The 15980-nt window shown below is 47.9% G+C and overlaps 1 protein-coding gene across 1 annotated transcript in view; it reads left to right on the top strand.

Moving 5' to 3' along the window:
- Positions 1-15980, top strand: part of agbl4 (AGBL carboxypeptidase 4) — a gene marked incomplete at both ends in the record, with an annotated part of 483778 nt that overhangs the window by 305173 nt on the left and 162625 nt on the right. The window contains one exon of the mRNA XM_084186220.1: positions 1464-1680. Within this exon, the coding sequence (XP_084042346.1) occupies positions 1464-1680 (217 nt within the window). The remainder of the gene's footprint in view (positions 1-1463; positions 1681-15980) is intronic.

Genomic DNA, 15980 nt, shown 5'->3' with positions numbered 1-15980 from the left:
CCCTTTCTTTCCTTTGCCTTACTAAGCTAGGCTAATTTTGTTTAATTTTAATTTAGTGTTTCACTTTGTAGCTGCATTAAAAACAAAAGCCTTTTCCCACCTCTGCCCATCCCTAGTTGAGAGGATATACAGTAGAGTATGGGGTTTATTGAGAGGGGGGTCAGTGAGTCCCAGGTTCATTTGAGACAGGTTGCCTGTTCCTTCTGCTTACCAGACGGGCTGTTCAGGACTGCAGGCTGCTATCAGACATTGATAGCATCTCCATCTGATCCTGGTCCTACAGGAGAGACACCGGCAGCCTGTCGTCACAGCCTCTGATCTGCCTCCTCCTTCTCATCCTGTCCTTATCTTCTGTTTCCTCCTCCTCCCTAACTTCCTCTCTGTCTTCCTCCTCCTCCCTAACTTCCTCTCTGTCTCCCTCCTCCTCACTCTCTTACCCTCTCTCTCTCCCTCCAGTCCTCCTCTCTGTGGCCTTAGATCAGTGCCTTTCCGTTATTGCGTTTTCAAAAGATTTTCAAAAGATTCACTCTCTTCTACTCCTCTTCTCAAGCATTTGTTGTGGATCGTTATTCCCTGTCTTCCCCACCACCTTTTCTCTCACATTTCATTTCTGTCAGATTTTTGATTAGCATGTGCACAGCTTTATATGCAGTTATCAGCTGCGTAGACATTCATTCAGCCAGGCTGTACCATTATTTGTTAGCCTGTATGAAATGTCCTCCTTTATTTACTGCTTAATACAGTTAGTTTGGGATGCAACTCAGGGTGATGAAGCCCAGTGAACAGGAGAGATGTAGAGGCAGCCAGGGGAATAGAGCAGAGCAGAGCAGTAAACTGAGCGCCTGTAGGGGATGCGGTAGTGTCACATTTCTCATTGATCGCTACCTAAGGCCCATTAATCACTCTGTCCTTGCAGCCCTTGGCATTACCACCAGATGATAGTAAGACTAGAAATATCCACTATTGGTCAGTCCCTGTAGGGTTTTGCGATTCTGAGATCACAATACATTTTAGCAAAATCAACAATTCCCTGCATATTATGCGAGGGCTTGCAAATTTGACCAATCATTGCACTATTACCGCATAAAACTGTCTGATCCTTACTCTATGAAAAGAGGGCTCGCAATTTTAACCAATCACCAGACTTTTACCGCATTAAATCAAGCCACACATCAACAAATGTTTTCCCCCATCAGCGCATTTTTTTTGTGACAATTTGGACAAAATCATTGCATATTGCCATGCAAAATGTCAGAATTGCCGCAGCAAAGTCACGCATTTTTGCTATCTATCACAAAAAACTGCCGCGAAACCATGGAGGGACTGATTGGTCCATGCACTCACATTGGTACCATGACCTTATAGACATAAATCTGTCATCAATTGTCATCAATGATCACCATGTATTGTATATGAGAGATGAATTCACTGTAAATCCTTTATATGTCCTTCTGCCATTGCAGGCAAAGACTCCCAGCTAAGAATGTATACTACTACCGCTGCCCTGACCATCGGAGGAACTATGTGATGTCCTTCGCCTTCTGCTTTGACCGAGAGGATGATGTGTACCAGTTTGCCTACTGTTACCCCTACACCTATACCAGACTGCAGCACTACCTGGACAGCTTGGAGCGCAGGAACCTGGACTACCTGCAGAGAGAGCAGCTGGGGCTCAGTGTGGTGAGTGTGTGCATGCTTGCTTGCATGCGTGCGTATACGTGTGTGTGTTTGTGTCGTTGTGTGTCATCTCTCCCTCATCATACTGTTTTCAACAGACTACCAGAGAGCCCCCAGCCCAGGTCCAGCAGTCCTCTGCTTCATCTTTTCATGTTATCAGTATGACTGTTCAACTCTTTGTGATTGTAGCCTGAGAGAGGACAGGATTAGCGTCCTTGACTGTGCTAGAAGGTGTGGTGTGGTGTGGAGGCTGGTGGAGCCAGCCAGAGTGTGTCTCTCTGCCTCTCTCTGTGTTGTGCCTGTGCAGCATTGCACGCTGGTTGCCCTCTGAGGGATAACACTGCTGCGTGTAATCAGGAGAGCTCTCACCTTTCACAGGAGCAGGTGCTGGATCATGCACGCTGCCTGCAGTACTGTTTTCTCTTATCAAATAATTGTAGGAGAAAATCTCATTAGAAATGCTTGAGAGTTAATTTTTTTTACATTTTTCAAGGAAAGCTAGCTGCAAGCGCCAATGATGAAATTGCATTTATTGATAAAAAGGAGTCAAATATTTATGAAATTTGGTTTGAAGGGCAGATGATGTTGGTGATGGTGATATCTCAACCAATAGGAGCCCAGAATTGGCAACAAAGACAAGAACAGGCATCAGCATATTCCTTCCATAGTTCCCATCATAGAATTAGAATTAAATTGAATTGTATTTATATGCTTCCCACTGTCCTATCACACTTTCAAGTACAAATGAGGGCTTTTATGCCTCACCAGCACTTTGTTCAGACATAAAACGGAGTGAGTTGGCACTCAGACTAAGGATTAGTATGCATAGTCATAGAGGTGTTTTATGGCCTTATTTGTCTTTTAATGTCCTGTGGTCCTGGGTCTTTGACAGCCCGGCCCAACCCTCTCATTACGACCTGCAATGAGAGAGGGATGAGGGGACCTTTCCGTCTGCTGCAGTAAAGAGCCCCAGTCCCTCCAGTGGCTCCACACACCCACATGATACATGTTTGCTGGAGGAGCTTACCATACGTGTATGGAGATAATATACTCCACACGCACACGCACACGCACACACACACACACACACACACAGATCACATGTGCATATCTACACACACAGTGAAAGAATGATTTTTGTCCCATTGCCCTTTCAGATGCAGCGATGGCACCATGGCATTAAATAGCAAATGGACCCTATAGGAAATCATCAGGGGGTAAGAAAAAAGCCTTGCCATTTAGTGTGACATTCTCCAGTGTCCTTGACTGAGTGCCTTATCATGAATAATAGCATTTTCAATCAGCCTCTCACTCTCAGTTTAAGTTGTGCATGAAGGCATAAGATAGAAAGTGCTTTACAATCCTCATTATTTCTGATCATTAGGTATGGCTTGCTCATAGGCTAGTCATAGCTCCAAATGGAACTGATTGGAAAGATGTATCTACACTTTTGAGGTGTGATTATAAATGTAAAATGTGATTATAAATCAGCAGGTGCTTAGATTGTTTCAGCCCAGAATGAGCCTGGAAGTGCTTGTCAGATCTGCAGGGCTGGAATTTGTGACACAGGTCCTCCACTTTTACTTTAAAAACCTCTGTTAGCCACCTGGGCTGCATCTTTGTTGGAATCTTGGGGGGTGTGAGCATGGCCAATAAAATGCTAGGGAAGGTTAATGCTAGGACCAAGTTTTGGGCTAGAAAGTGCAAGCTGCTTGATAAGGACTCAATGAGAGTGCTAGCCACTGCCCTCATTCAATGCCATTTTGACATACGCTACTCTGGTTTTGGGGCTTATTTAAGCTTCTGAAGGGGAAGCTCCAGATAGCCCAGAATAAGCTGATCAGGGTAATATTGAAGGTGAGTCCATGTAATCACATATGCAGGAGCTGCTTTCAGGAACTCAACTGGCTGCCTGTTGAGGCTAGGGTGTCCCAGATTAGACTGGGTTTGGTTTACAGGAGTATTTATGGTTCTGCGCCCAGATATGGAACTGATTACTTTCCCCATGTTAGGGATGCACACAACCACAGCACCAGATCAGGTGTTGCTAATGTGTGCTTATACAGGTTCAGGAATAATGCTGGGAAAGGCACTTTCTTGTATACAGGAGCCTCAGAGTGCCCATAAAAACGACGCCCTCTCTGGGAAGCTTTAAAAAGAAGGTTAAAAACTGTCTGTCTTGTGTGCCCATATGAATGTTCCCTCCGATGTAACAGTCATAATGAAATAGATGTTTTTATTTTGTATATGTTTTGCTGCCATACTGTGTAACGCTGTGTTGCCGATCTTGCCGAGCCATCTTGTCACAAGAGGACCACAATGGAAATAAGTCCTAGATTTTGTTTGTTATCCTCCATGAATTTACTTATGTACATGTATGTCTTTTTTGAGTTTTATGTATGCTTGTTTTAATAATATGTACTAAAACCCCCTCTTCTACTCAGAGTTTACTGATGCACAGTCCCTCATTGTTGGAGGGATTTGAAAGGAGAGTCAAGTCTGTGAGTACATTGGCTGCTGTCTCAGGGAAAGTAAACAAAGCCAGAAAAGAGGAGGAGGAGAGAAACTCGACTGAGAGTGGAAGACAAGCAGACAGAGGAAAGCAGGCCTCAGGGCCGAGCTGCTGTAGCACACTAGGTCTACCTGCCTACCGATAAACAGCTGCAGTAATTGTGATGTCTCATCTCCACCAAACGCACAGAGAGAACATAGCTCCACTGTAATAGGGGAGGACTACTATAATTGCACTTCTGGGATAATAACAAATGCTTGAACTGCGTATTGCCTTTCAGCCTCCCTCTCTCTACCATCCCTTTATCGTTCTCTTTCACTTTTCCCCACTCCCTTTACATGCAGTCGGTTTTTATAAGCACCTAGATCTGCTGCAGGGACCAGTAGTAAAACTGCTTTTTGATGGCGTATGTGCCAGGTGAAGACAAAGGCATTGTAAGCATAGTAAGCAGTGTGTGTGTGTGCATGTTTGTGTCAGTGAGTGTATGGAAATATTTTTGCCATCTGCATTTGCCCAGGTGTCAATCAATGAGATGTGGGGTGAGGTTTGAAAAACCTCTGTTCATCTGTGACAACTTGAAACAGCAGAACAGACAGCTCAGGCTTTTTTTAATGGTCAGAGGTTTCTTTCCTTTGTCTCTTTTAAGGCAGACTTTACGGATATAGCTGATGTCTCTCTTGCTACTTGTACCCTAACACATTCTTTGTGATGGTCTACAGGCCTGTGATGGACTAGTGGATTTTATAGAGGGTTTTATAGAGTTTCTGTGGAAGGGTCATGCACTGTATCCATTCCCCTGTTCTCTCACTGTCTGAAGATTTCTCCAACAATCCATTCCTTGACAGTTGTGTGAGCTATCTCCCACCAGAGGGACAAGTCCATGGAGACAGAGTGGATTCTGCCTGGACCTTTCTCTGCTAACAAGTGTGCGCACTCCAGGCATAAGTTTCCTTAAAACTATTCCACCATTTATTTCGTATTGACTGCTAGAAAGACAGTCAGGGCCCAGTATTGGTGCTAGTACACAAGTTGACAAAGCATTTTCTTATGGGCAGAGTAGGAGTTGCAGAGAAAGCATTTTTACCATTCCTTTCCTGTCATGATGGCCAACTGTGACACATTTTGTTTTACCTCTAACAAAGCAGCCTGTATCTGCAGCCATCTAAGATGAATGTGCAAATGAGAGTGAGGAGTCGATAGCCATCCTTAAGTCTGCACCCCTAAGTTCCACAATACTTATCATGTTTCAAGAGGAAATAATCACCCTAAAAGTATTGCGCAACATACAGGATTTGTTTAATTTTTAAGTGTGCAGCTGAATAAGAAACATAAGTTCCTCAAATTTGACTTAGGAAAACAATAAACGCACATGGTTGCAATGGAGCGTACACAATGCTTGCTGTAATATCCACAACACCCTTTGCTCCTTTAGGTATTTTGAATTCTTCACAAAACCGAGCTCGTCTAGAATAATAGGCCTTCTACAGTGCCCTGTGGATGTCACCTTCAAACGTTTAAGGCTCTGTGGGACCCGGCAGCTCACACAGACTGAGGACTAAGAGGCTCCTCCATCCAAAGGCTCCAAGGAGGGGGAGGCGTGTGGAAGCTGGAGATGATATGCTGGTCTGGGAAGGTGATATTCTGCGGTCGTAATGTCACTGGGTCTCCTGCAGACAGGCTGTAGTGGACTGTGTCCTGGTGCCTGTTAGTGGGAATAAAGGATGAGAGGGGCCTTTGGCCCACGGAGTGGGCACTGCGGCTGTCTACTGAGCTTATCGCTGTGTTTGTACACTGGGTGCCAAGATTTAATCAATAGCGACTTTACCTTCCGCTAGGAGATAAGGTCAAACTGACTGGAACGTTAGTAGCTGATGCTAGAGAAGAGTGAGACTAGGCTTGTCTTTCCTACTGCATGGCGGATGGATGGCTGTGCCGTGTGAAACCAGGCTGCTGGGTAATTGAATGAAGTCTTGTCATTTACTGGCTTAACAGCAGCCAAAGTGTCTCTCGCAATATCATGAAGCATCCTGCTCTTCTTTGTGTGTCCACTCTTTCACATCCCCCGTTCAAGGATGCTGTTGACATGTCGGTTCTTCTATGAATTATTCTATGATGGTGTTCTAATTTGGAGAGCTCACCAACAGCGGACCAAATTATTATTATTATTGTTGGTCCACCATCAGACCGCCTGCCAATCTACCCTCATTATCATCTATATGAGCTGAGAGCACAATATCACATACAGCAACAGTACTAAGTGGAAGTCCTTAGGAACATGTAGAGGGAATAGATTATATCTAGTTCTGCTGTCACCCTGAACTAGAGAGATAGTGTTTGCCCATATGTGAATAGCCTGGAATGTCTACACCAGACCTCGACTCAACCTTTCTGATTGGGTTGTGGGATCATGCATGATCACTTCTGATTGACGGTTGTCCCTGGCTCTGGTTTCTATGAGAAGAAGCTGGTGGACTGTCAGTATTTTCCATTGGCTTTTATTGGTATTTGACCTCTATTCCAACAGAAAGTGCTGATGTGACTGGATGTGCATAGGGATATAAATGGGTCGGTTTCACCTGTTCTATCTCAGCGAGGTTGCATCAATGGCTTGGCCTCTGACCCCAACAGTAGAGCAGGGAACTTATTCCACATGAAATTGAAGATAAAAGGGTTTATCTGAGCCCATGCTATTAAGCTGGCCTTTCATCTAGAACAATGATTCCTCCAGGCTGTAGTCCCAGTGCTTTATTGCATATCAAGACCCCTATATCAATGCCATCTTACTGTATAGTACAGTAATGAAGGAAAGATGGAATGGGCTGGAGAAAAGGTAGGTATGGCTTGTGTGGTGGAGACAGTGGCCATTGGCAGTAACATACTTAATATTAAGTGGAATTGGAGGCCATAGCCTATATGTGGTCGAAAGATTATTCAGTAGAGGGGTTGTCAGACAGTGGTGTATTTTCCAAGTTGACTTCCAAAATTGTAAGTTGATCCTCTGACAGCAGACTTGCTGTCAGAGATATTTATTTTTGAAATTGGAAATTGCACACACCTTTAAGTGTTAACTCTCTCTCAACCTTGTGCAGCAGATAGAATGTCTGAGTGGTGAGAGAGGAGAGAGAGGTGCTTTATGGAGAGGAGAATATCACCCAGCATGGCTTCATGTTGTCACTTAGCTGGCAGCAGCTCTCTCTCTGCCTCAGATACAACATCATGCCAGAGCCTCCTCTCTCAGTCTGTCCTATATGCACTCACCTGTACTAGATAGAACTCCTCCATCATCAACAACCCTGTCCTCACACCCTGAAGACTTCTGCAACGGAGGAGAAGTGGTACTGTAGCTGACCCTGGAGCCTCAGTTTGGGCCAGAGACTTCTCACTCTCAGTGGTGTAGCTAGCTGGGTAATGGTGGTGCAGTGTGGGAAGGAAGGCTCTGTGGAGGGAGGTGGGTACTGTAGGTGCTGCCTAGCGGCAGGCAGGGCGGCATTGGAGTCATGTGGAGGTGGTTTGGGGAGTGAGTTATCGAGTGACAGAGGACGAGGGATGCGTTCTCAAATGGAGCCCCTGCAGTGTTCAGAGTCTCACTCTCTCAGAGAAATCTAATCCCAGCCGCAGAGCTCTGTACTGCTGTCTATCTCTCTCTCTCTGCTGCCCGCCAATTAATATTTACTAACAACTGCTTTCTAGATGACTCCAAAAAGTGTCTGTTTAATTTTGTTGTCAGGCTTCCTCTCCCATGGGGCCAAGGAAGAGGAAAAAAATGAATCGTTTTCTGAGAGTTTTCAGGTTTTTAATAAGACAGAATATACTTTTCTGACAGTGTAATTGCTTTCCATTCCTAGATCCATAGTTGGGACCCTGGAAAGAAGAAAAGAGGAGAGAGAGAACGAGAGGGAAGGGGAGAGATAGGAGCAAGCAGTACAGTAGATAATGTGTTAGGAGAAAACAATGAAAATTAATAGAAAGAGTTGCTCACCCTCCAAATGCAGCCAAGCTTGAAATGTACTTTGATGGAAACTTAATTTGTTGTAAATGGGTGAAAAACATATTTAGGTATAGGGAGGAGCGGCTGTGGCGCCTGTCTGTGGCAGATGAGGATGCTATGCTCTGAATGCTTCAGCTGAATGGGGAGAAAAATACATAGCCTGTAGTATGCTCATTCAATTTGGAGATGGATATTCATTATCACTCCCTCCTTTCACATCTTTTGGGCTGCAGATAAGTCTGTGATACTAGTGTATTTCTGATAACTTCAGCCTGTAAAACGTTACCTAGAAGGATGATAGTGTGTGTGTGTGACCAAGTTGGTTTGGGGACAGATCTTATGTGTCTGCGTGTCTAATTCCACAGGGGAAGATTATCTTGCGCTGGTTTTGAATCTTCAGTACTGTATAGATCAATACAGACAAATTTGTTTTCTGATAAACTGGAGGCTAGGGTATGGAATTACTGTCAGATACTGTGAACCTCAACATACAGTACCAGTCAAAAGTTTGGACACACCTACTCATTCAAGGGTTTTTCTTTATTTTTACTATTTTCTACATTGTAGAATAATAGTGAAGACATCAAAACTATGAAATAACACATATGGAATCATGTAGTAACCAAAAAAGTGTTAAACAAATGAAAATATATTTTATATTTGAGATTCTTCAAAGTAGCCACCCTTTGCCTTGATGACAGCTTTGCACACTCTTGGCATTCTCTCAACCAGCTTCATGAGGTAGTCACCTGGAATGCATTTCAATTAACAGGTGTGCCTTCTTAAAAGTTCATTTGTGGAATTTATTTCCGTGATAATGCGTTTGAGCCAATCAGTTGTGTTGTGACAAGGTAGGGGTGGTATACAGAAGATAGCCCTATTTGTTAAAAGACCAAGTCAATATTATGGCAAGAACAGCTCAAATAAGCAAAGCGAAACGACAGTCCATCATTACTTTAAGACATGATGGTTAGTCAATCTGGAAAATGTCATGAACTTTTAAAGTTTCTTCAAGTGCAGTCGCAAAAACCATCAAGCGCTATGATGAAACTGGCTCTCATGAGGACCGCCACAGGAAAGGAAGAACCAGAGTTACCTCTGCTGCAGAGGATAAGTTCATTAGAGTTAACTGCACCTCAGATTGCAGCCCAAATAAATGCTTCACAGAGTTCAAGTAACAGACACATCTCAACATCAACTGTTCAGAGGAGACTGCGTGAATCAGACCTTCATGGTCGAAATGCTGCAAAGAAACCAGTACTAAAGGACACCAATAAGAAGAAGAGACTTGCTTGGGCCAAGAAACACGAGCAATGGACATTACTCCGGTGGAAATTTGTCCATTGGTCTGATGAGTCAAAATTTGAGATTTTTGGTTCCAACCGCCGTGTCTTTGTGAGACGCAGAGTAGGTGAACGGATGATCTCCGCATTTGTGGTTCCCACCATGAAGCATGGAGGAGGAGGTGTAAGGGGAGAGGTTGTCGGGTGAGGTCGTCGGGTAAGCTTGGCTTTATACATAGTTTGGGCTTTGTCGAGTAAGGCTTAAACTATGTATTTAGATTGTAGTTAGGTATTGTAGTTAGGTATTGTAGGTAGTTATCGTGGGTTGTTGTATGTAATTATTGTAGGTTAGTATTGTATTCGGCTGAGCCCGGTGAAGCACGAAGCTAGCTGGCTAACCCACTACCTAGCGGGTAGCTACTGGCAACTATTAGCAACGGCATAGTTGTTTCACGCCTGAGAGTGCCTGTAATTACGCCAGCTGGCTGCCTACAATAATTACATACAATAATTGCCTACCATTCAGCTGTTTTCTAACCTCATTGTCTGAACCGTTAACGTTAGGTAGTAAGTGGCTACTGTGCTTGAAATTTAGCTAGCTTGTTGCTACCTGGATAGCAACTAGTAAACAATAGCTGGAACGACCTAGCGAACAGACGCGAACTGGCTGAGTCAATTCAGTGGCTAGCTTTGCACTTGGCTATCTAACAGTAGCTGCTAGGGGTAAGTCATAACCTACATTTGTGTTTTATTTTTACATATTGGTAGCTAGAGTCGTTCAAGGAATTCGGGACATGGGTGACTAGTTAACGTTAGTTTTGCTCTCTCTGTGTGTTCGTGCCGTGAAAGGAGGGGTTTCTTCTTTGTCTGAAAGCAATGGCTAGCTAGTATGCTAACTATTCTAGCTAACTAACTGGCTGAATAAGTTGACGACGGACTCGCTCAAGCTGTCGGGACTAACCCACAACGTTAGACACGGACACGAACGATCTGCTTGGCGTGTTGACACACTGGTGGTTTGTTGTGGCCGAGTATTGGTGCTAAACCGTGTTGTTGGAGTCCGGCATGCTAACTGGCTGTGGCGTCTTATGACTAGGTGCCCTGGACGATTTTCACGGAAGAATACTGTACCTAGTTAGCTAGCTGAATAAACTAAGTTAGTCTATTCCTAGAAAACATTGAACCGCTGTAGTTTACAACAATTATAGTTTCTGAGGTGGAAGTTGGGAGAGTTATATTTGGGTGTTGTGGTGAGGGAGGCCCCGCTCTCTCCTTTCCCAGATGTTTAGTTAATTTCATTCCGATCTCCTTTGCATTATTGTAGCCATTTTCTGCAGCCTGTCAACTATGCCTCTGTCTATCCCTGTTCTCTCCTCTCCGCACAGGCTATACAAACGCCTCACACCGCGTGGCTGCTGCCTCTCTAACCTGGTGGTCCCTGCACGCACCACCCACGTGGAGTTCCAGGTCTCAGGCAGCCTCTGGAACTGCCGTTCTGCTGCCATCAAGGCAGAGTTCATCTCAGCCTATGCTACCCTCCAGTCCCTCGACTTCTTGGCGCTGACAGAAACATGGATTACCACTGAAAACACTGCTACTCCTACTGCTCTCTCCTCGTCTGACCATGTGTTCTCGCATACCCCGAGAGCATCTGGTCAGCGGGGTGGTGGCACAGGAATCCTCATCTCTCCCAAATGGACATTCTCTATTTTTCCCCTGACCCATCTGTCTATCTCTGACTGCTCTTCTCTGTGTCACGGAGGCTCTCCGCACTGCTAAAGCTAACTCTCTCTCCTCTGCTCTTGTCCTTCTAGACCTGTCTGCTGCCTTTGATACTGTGAACCATCAGATCCTCCTCTCCACCCTCTCCGAACTGGGCATCTCCGGCGCGGCTCACTCTTGGATTGCGTCCTACCTGACCGGTCGCTCCTACCAAGTGGCGTGGCGAGAAGCTGTCTCCGCACCACGTGCTCTCACCACTGGTGTCCCCCAGGGCTCAGTTCTAGGCCCTCTCCTATTCTCGCTATACACCAAGTCACTTGGCTCTGTCATATCCTCACATGGCCTCTCCTATCATTGCTACGCAGACGACACACAACTAATCTTCTCCTTTCCCCCTTCTGATAACCAGGTGGCGAATCGCATCTCTGCATGTCTGGCAGACATATCAGTATGGATGACGGATCACCACCTCAAGCTGAACCTTGGCAAGACGGAGCTGCTCTTCCTCCCGGGGAAGGACTGCCCGTTCCATGATCTCGCCATCACGGTTGACAACTCCGTTGTGTCCAAGGCGAAGAGCCTTGGCGTGTGTCACGATCGTCGTAGGAGTGAGTAGACCAAGGCGCAGCGTGTGAAACAAACATGACTTTATTTAATTAAAGTATCAAACAAAACACGACTCGTGAAGTCCACGGTTAACAATACCGACACGGAACAAAAACCCACAACACCCAAGGTAAAACATACAGTTTAAATATGGCTCCCAATCAGAGACAACCAGCCGACAGCTGACACTCGTTGCCTCTGATTGGGAGTCACACAGGCAAACATAGAAACAGACAACCTAGAACACCCAAACAAAGAAACAGAACACATAGAATAAACACACCCTGGCTCAACATATAGAGTCCCAGAGCCAGGGTGTGACAGTACCCCCCCCTAAAGGCGCGGACTGCGACCGCGCCTCAACTAAAGCAAAACAGGGGAGGGCTGGGCGGGCATACCTCCTCGGCGGCGGCTCCGGCTCCGGGCTTGCCCACCACCCTCCAACAAACCCCCCATAGCGCCCCTGGTCCGGTCTGGCCCCGCTGGCTGGAGCTGGACTGGACGTAGCAGGAGCGGTAGGCTTCAGCTCCTTAGTGGAGCAGTAGAGCGGTACCTGAATTGGCACCGATGACCCAGGCACGGGTTGTGCCGGACTGACGACTCGCACCCCTGGCTTGGTGCGAGTGGCAGGAACGGGCCGGGCCGGGCTGGCGACGCGCACCGTAGACTTGGTGCGAGTGGCAGGAACAGGCCGGACCGGGCTGGCGACGCGCACCGTAGACTTGGTGCGTGGAGCAGGGACAGGCCGGGCCGGGCTGGCGACGCACCCCGTAGGCTTGGTGCGTGGAGCAGGGACAGGCCGGGCTGGGCTGACGACGCACACCGTAGGCTTGGTGCGTGGAGCAGGGACAGGCCGGACAGGGCTGGCGACGCACACCGTAGGCTTGGTGCGTGGAGCAGGGACAGGCCGGACTGGGCTGACGACGCACACCGTAGGTTTGGTGCGTGGAGCAGGGACAGGCCGGGCTGGGCTGTCGACGCACACCGTAGGCTTGGTGCGTGGAGCAGGAACAGGCCGGACTGGGCTGGCGACGCACACCGTAGGCTTGGTGCGTGGAGCAGGAACAGGCCGGGCAGGGCTGGCGACGCACACCGTAGGCTTGGTGCGTGGAGCAGGAACAGGCCGGGCTGGGCTGTCGACGCACACCGTAGGCTTGGTGCGTGGAGCAGGAACAGGCCGGGCAGGGCTGGCGACGCACACCGTAGGCTTGGTGCGTGGAGCAGGAACAGGCCGGGCAGGGCTGGCGACGCACACCGTAGGCTTGGTGCGTGGAGCAGGAACAGGCCGGGCTGGGCTGTCGACGCACACCGTAGGCTTGGTGCGTGGAGCAGGGACAGGCCGGACAGGGCCGTCGACGCACACCGTAGGCTTGGTGCGTGGAGCAGGGACAGGCCGGACTGGGCTGGCGACGCACACCGTAGGCTTGGTGCGTGGAGCAGGGACAGGCCGGACTGGGCTGGCGACGCACACCGTAGGCTTGGTGCGTGGAGCAGGAACAGGCCGGACCGTACTGGGAACACACACCACTGGCCTTAAACGGGGATCAGGAACGGGCCGGACCGGACTGGCAATACACCTCAGTACCTCTCGCCGTGCCTCTACAACTTCCTTCCCTCCTCCCGCCAATGGCTCCCGTAACCCGGTGGCCTTCTCTCCTCGTCTCCCATTTCGCCCTGTGGCAGCCTCCTGCTGCCCAGTCGCCCATGCCGTGTGCCCCCCCCTAAAAATTTATTGGGGTTGCCTCTCGCCTGTCCGACGTTGACCCGTTTGGCGCCGCTGCTCCTCTCCTGCCTGGGTCTCCCCCTTTATCGCCTTCCGGTACCGGACGGCCTCCTCCTCAGTAATCTGCCCCCAACCGAGGAGGACATCCACAAGAGTCACCTCCTGCGTGTGTTCCTGGACACGCTGCTTGGTCCTGGTATGGTGGGTTTTTCTGTCACGATCGTCGTAGGAGTGAGTAGACCAAGGCGCAGCGTGTGAAACAAACATGACTTTATTTAATTAAAGTATCAAACAAAACACGACTCGTGAAGTCCACGGTTAACAATACCGACACGGAACAAAAACCCACAACACCCAAGGTAAAACATACAGAACACATAGAATAAACACACCCTGGCTCAACATATAGAGTCCCAGAGCCAGGGTGTGACAGCGTGACCCTGGACAACACCCTGTCGTTCTCCGCTAACATCAAGGCGGTGACCCGATCCTGTAGGTTCATGCTCTACAACATTCGGAGAGTACGACCCTGCCTTACACAGGAAGCGGCACAGGTCCTAATCCAGGCACTTGTCATCTCCCGTCTGGATTACTGCAACTCGCTGTTGGCTGGGCTCCCTGCCTGTGCCATTAAACCCCTACAACTCATCCAGAATGCCGCAGCCCGTCTGGTGTTCAACCTTCCCAAGTTCTCTCACGTCACCCCGCTCCTCCGCACACTACACTGGCTTCCAGTTGAAGCTCGCATCTGCTACAAGACCATGGTGCTTGCCTACGGAGCTGTGAGGGGAACGGCACCTCCGTACCTTCAGGCTCTGATCAGTCCCTACACCCAAACGAGGGCATTACGTTCATCCACCTCTGGCCTGCTGGCTCCCCTACCTCTGCTGAAGCACAGTTCCCGCTCAGCCCAGTCAAAACTGTTCGCTGCTCTGGCACCCCAATGGTGGAACAAGCTCCCTCACGACGCCAGGACAGCGGAGTCACTCACCACCTTCCGGAGACATTTGAAACCCCACCTCTTTAAGGAACACCTGGGATAGGATAAAGTAATCCTTCTAACACCCCCCTTACCCCACCCCCCCCCCCCCAAAAAAAAATAAAAATAAAAAATAAAAAAATGGTAAAGTGGTTATCCCACTGGCTATAAGGTGAATGCACCAATTTGTAAGTCGCTCTGGATAAGAGCGTCTGCTAAATGACGTAAATGTAAATGTAATGGTGTGGGCATGCGTTGCTGGTGATACTGTCTGTGATTTATTTAGAATTCAAGGCACACTTAACCATCATGGCTACCACAGCATTCTGCAGCGATACGCCATCCCATCTGGTTTGCTCTTAGTGGGAATATCATTTGTTTTTCAACAGTACAATGACCCAAAACACACCTCCAGGCTGTCTAAGGGCTATTTGACCAAGAAGGAGAGTGATGGAGTGCTGCATCAGATGACCTGGCCTCCACAATCACCCGACCTCAACCCAATTGAGATGGCTTGGGATGAGTTGGATCGCAGAGTGAAGCAAAAGATGCCAACAAGTGCTCAGCATATGTGGGAACTCCTTCAAGACTGTTGGAAAAGCGTGACAGTACCCCCCCCCCCCCCCCCCCCAAAAGGCGCGGACTGCGACCGCGCCAACCGAGTCCCCAGAGCCAGGGTGTGACAGTGTGTCCAAACTTTTGACTGGTACTGTATATATAATGTTCCAAGATAGCGTGGCAGTGCGGACGTGTTCTCTTGTGTGTCCATGTAAATAGCCTGTTTTTTGTATTTTTTTTGTATTTTTCATCCTTCTACTAAATATACTTTTCTGCAACCCGCCTCACTCAATGTGGAATGGATTATATTATTTACTCACCTTTATCTAGAATCTCCAGTTGAAACTAGCCAGCCAGCTAACTAGCTAACTAGCTACTTGCTATTAGCCACCGTTAGCGATTTTCACCCAGAACATCGGATTTTCTGCCGGAATAACTGAATCACTGGACCTTAACACCGGATCTAGCTAGCCGCAACAGAATGGATGTCGAATGGATGTTGCTGTAGGCTAATCACCACTGCCCCCGTAGCACCAGTTAGCCTTGAGCCTTGAGCTAGCCCCGGCTATCTACCTCTCTGTCTACTGGACGGGAGTAGCCAGCTAACCAGCTAACTAGCTACTTGCTATTAGCCACCGTTAGCGGCTTTTTCTCCATTGTCCATGGCCTGTACTACCTACCAGCCAGCTCTAGCCTGGACTATTATCGGCCAGTCTGCACTGTCTGCACAGCGAGTTATCGACCCAGAACCTATCGGATTTTCTGCCGGAATCACTGAATCACTGGACCTTTAACACTGAATAATCGCAACTAGCTAGCTGCAACCAAATGAGCGTTGTTGTTGGCTAATTAGCCTTGAGCTAGCCTTGAGTCAAGCACATCTCCCGGCTATCTACCTCTCTGTCAACCGGACGGGACCTCCTAGAGTCGAC

The sequence above is a fragment of the Coregonus lavaretus genome (genome assembly GCF_964263955.1).
Source record: "Coregonus lavaretus genome assembly, chromosome: 21".
In the NCBI taxonomy this organism is placed as follows: Eukaryota; Metazoa; Chordata; class Actinopteri; order Salmoniformes; family Salmonidae; genus Coregonus; species Coregonus lavaretus.
This window is presented reverse-complemented; position numbering and strand designations above follow the sequence as displayed.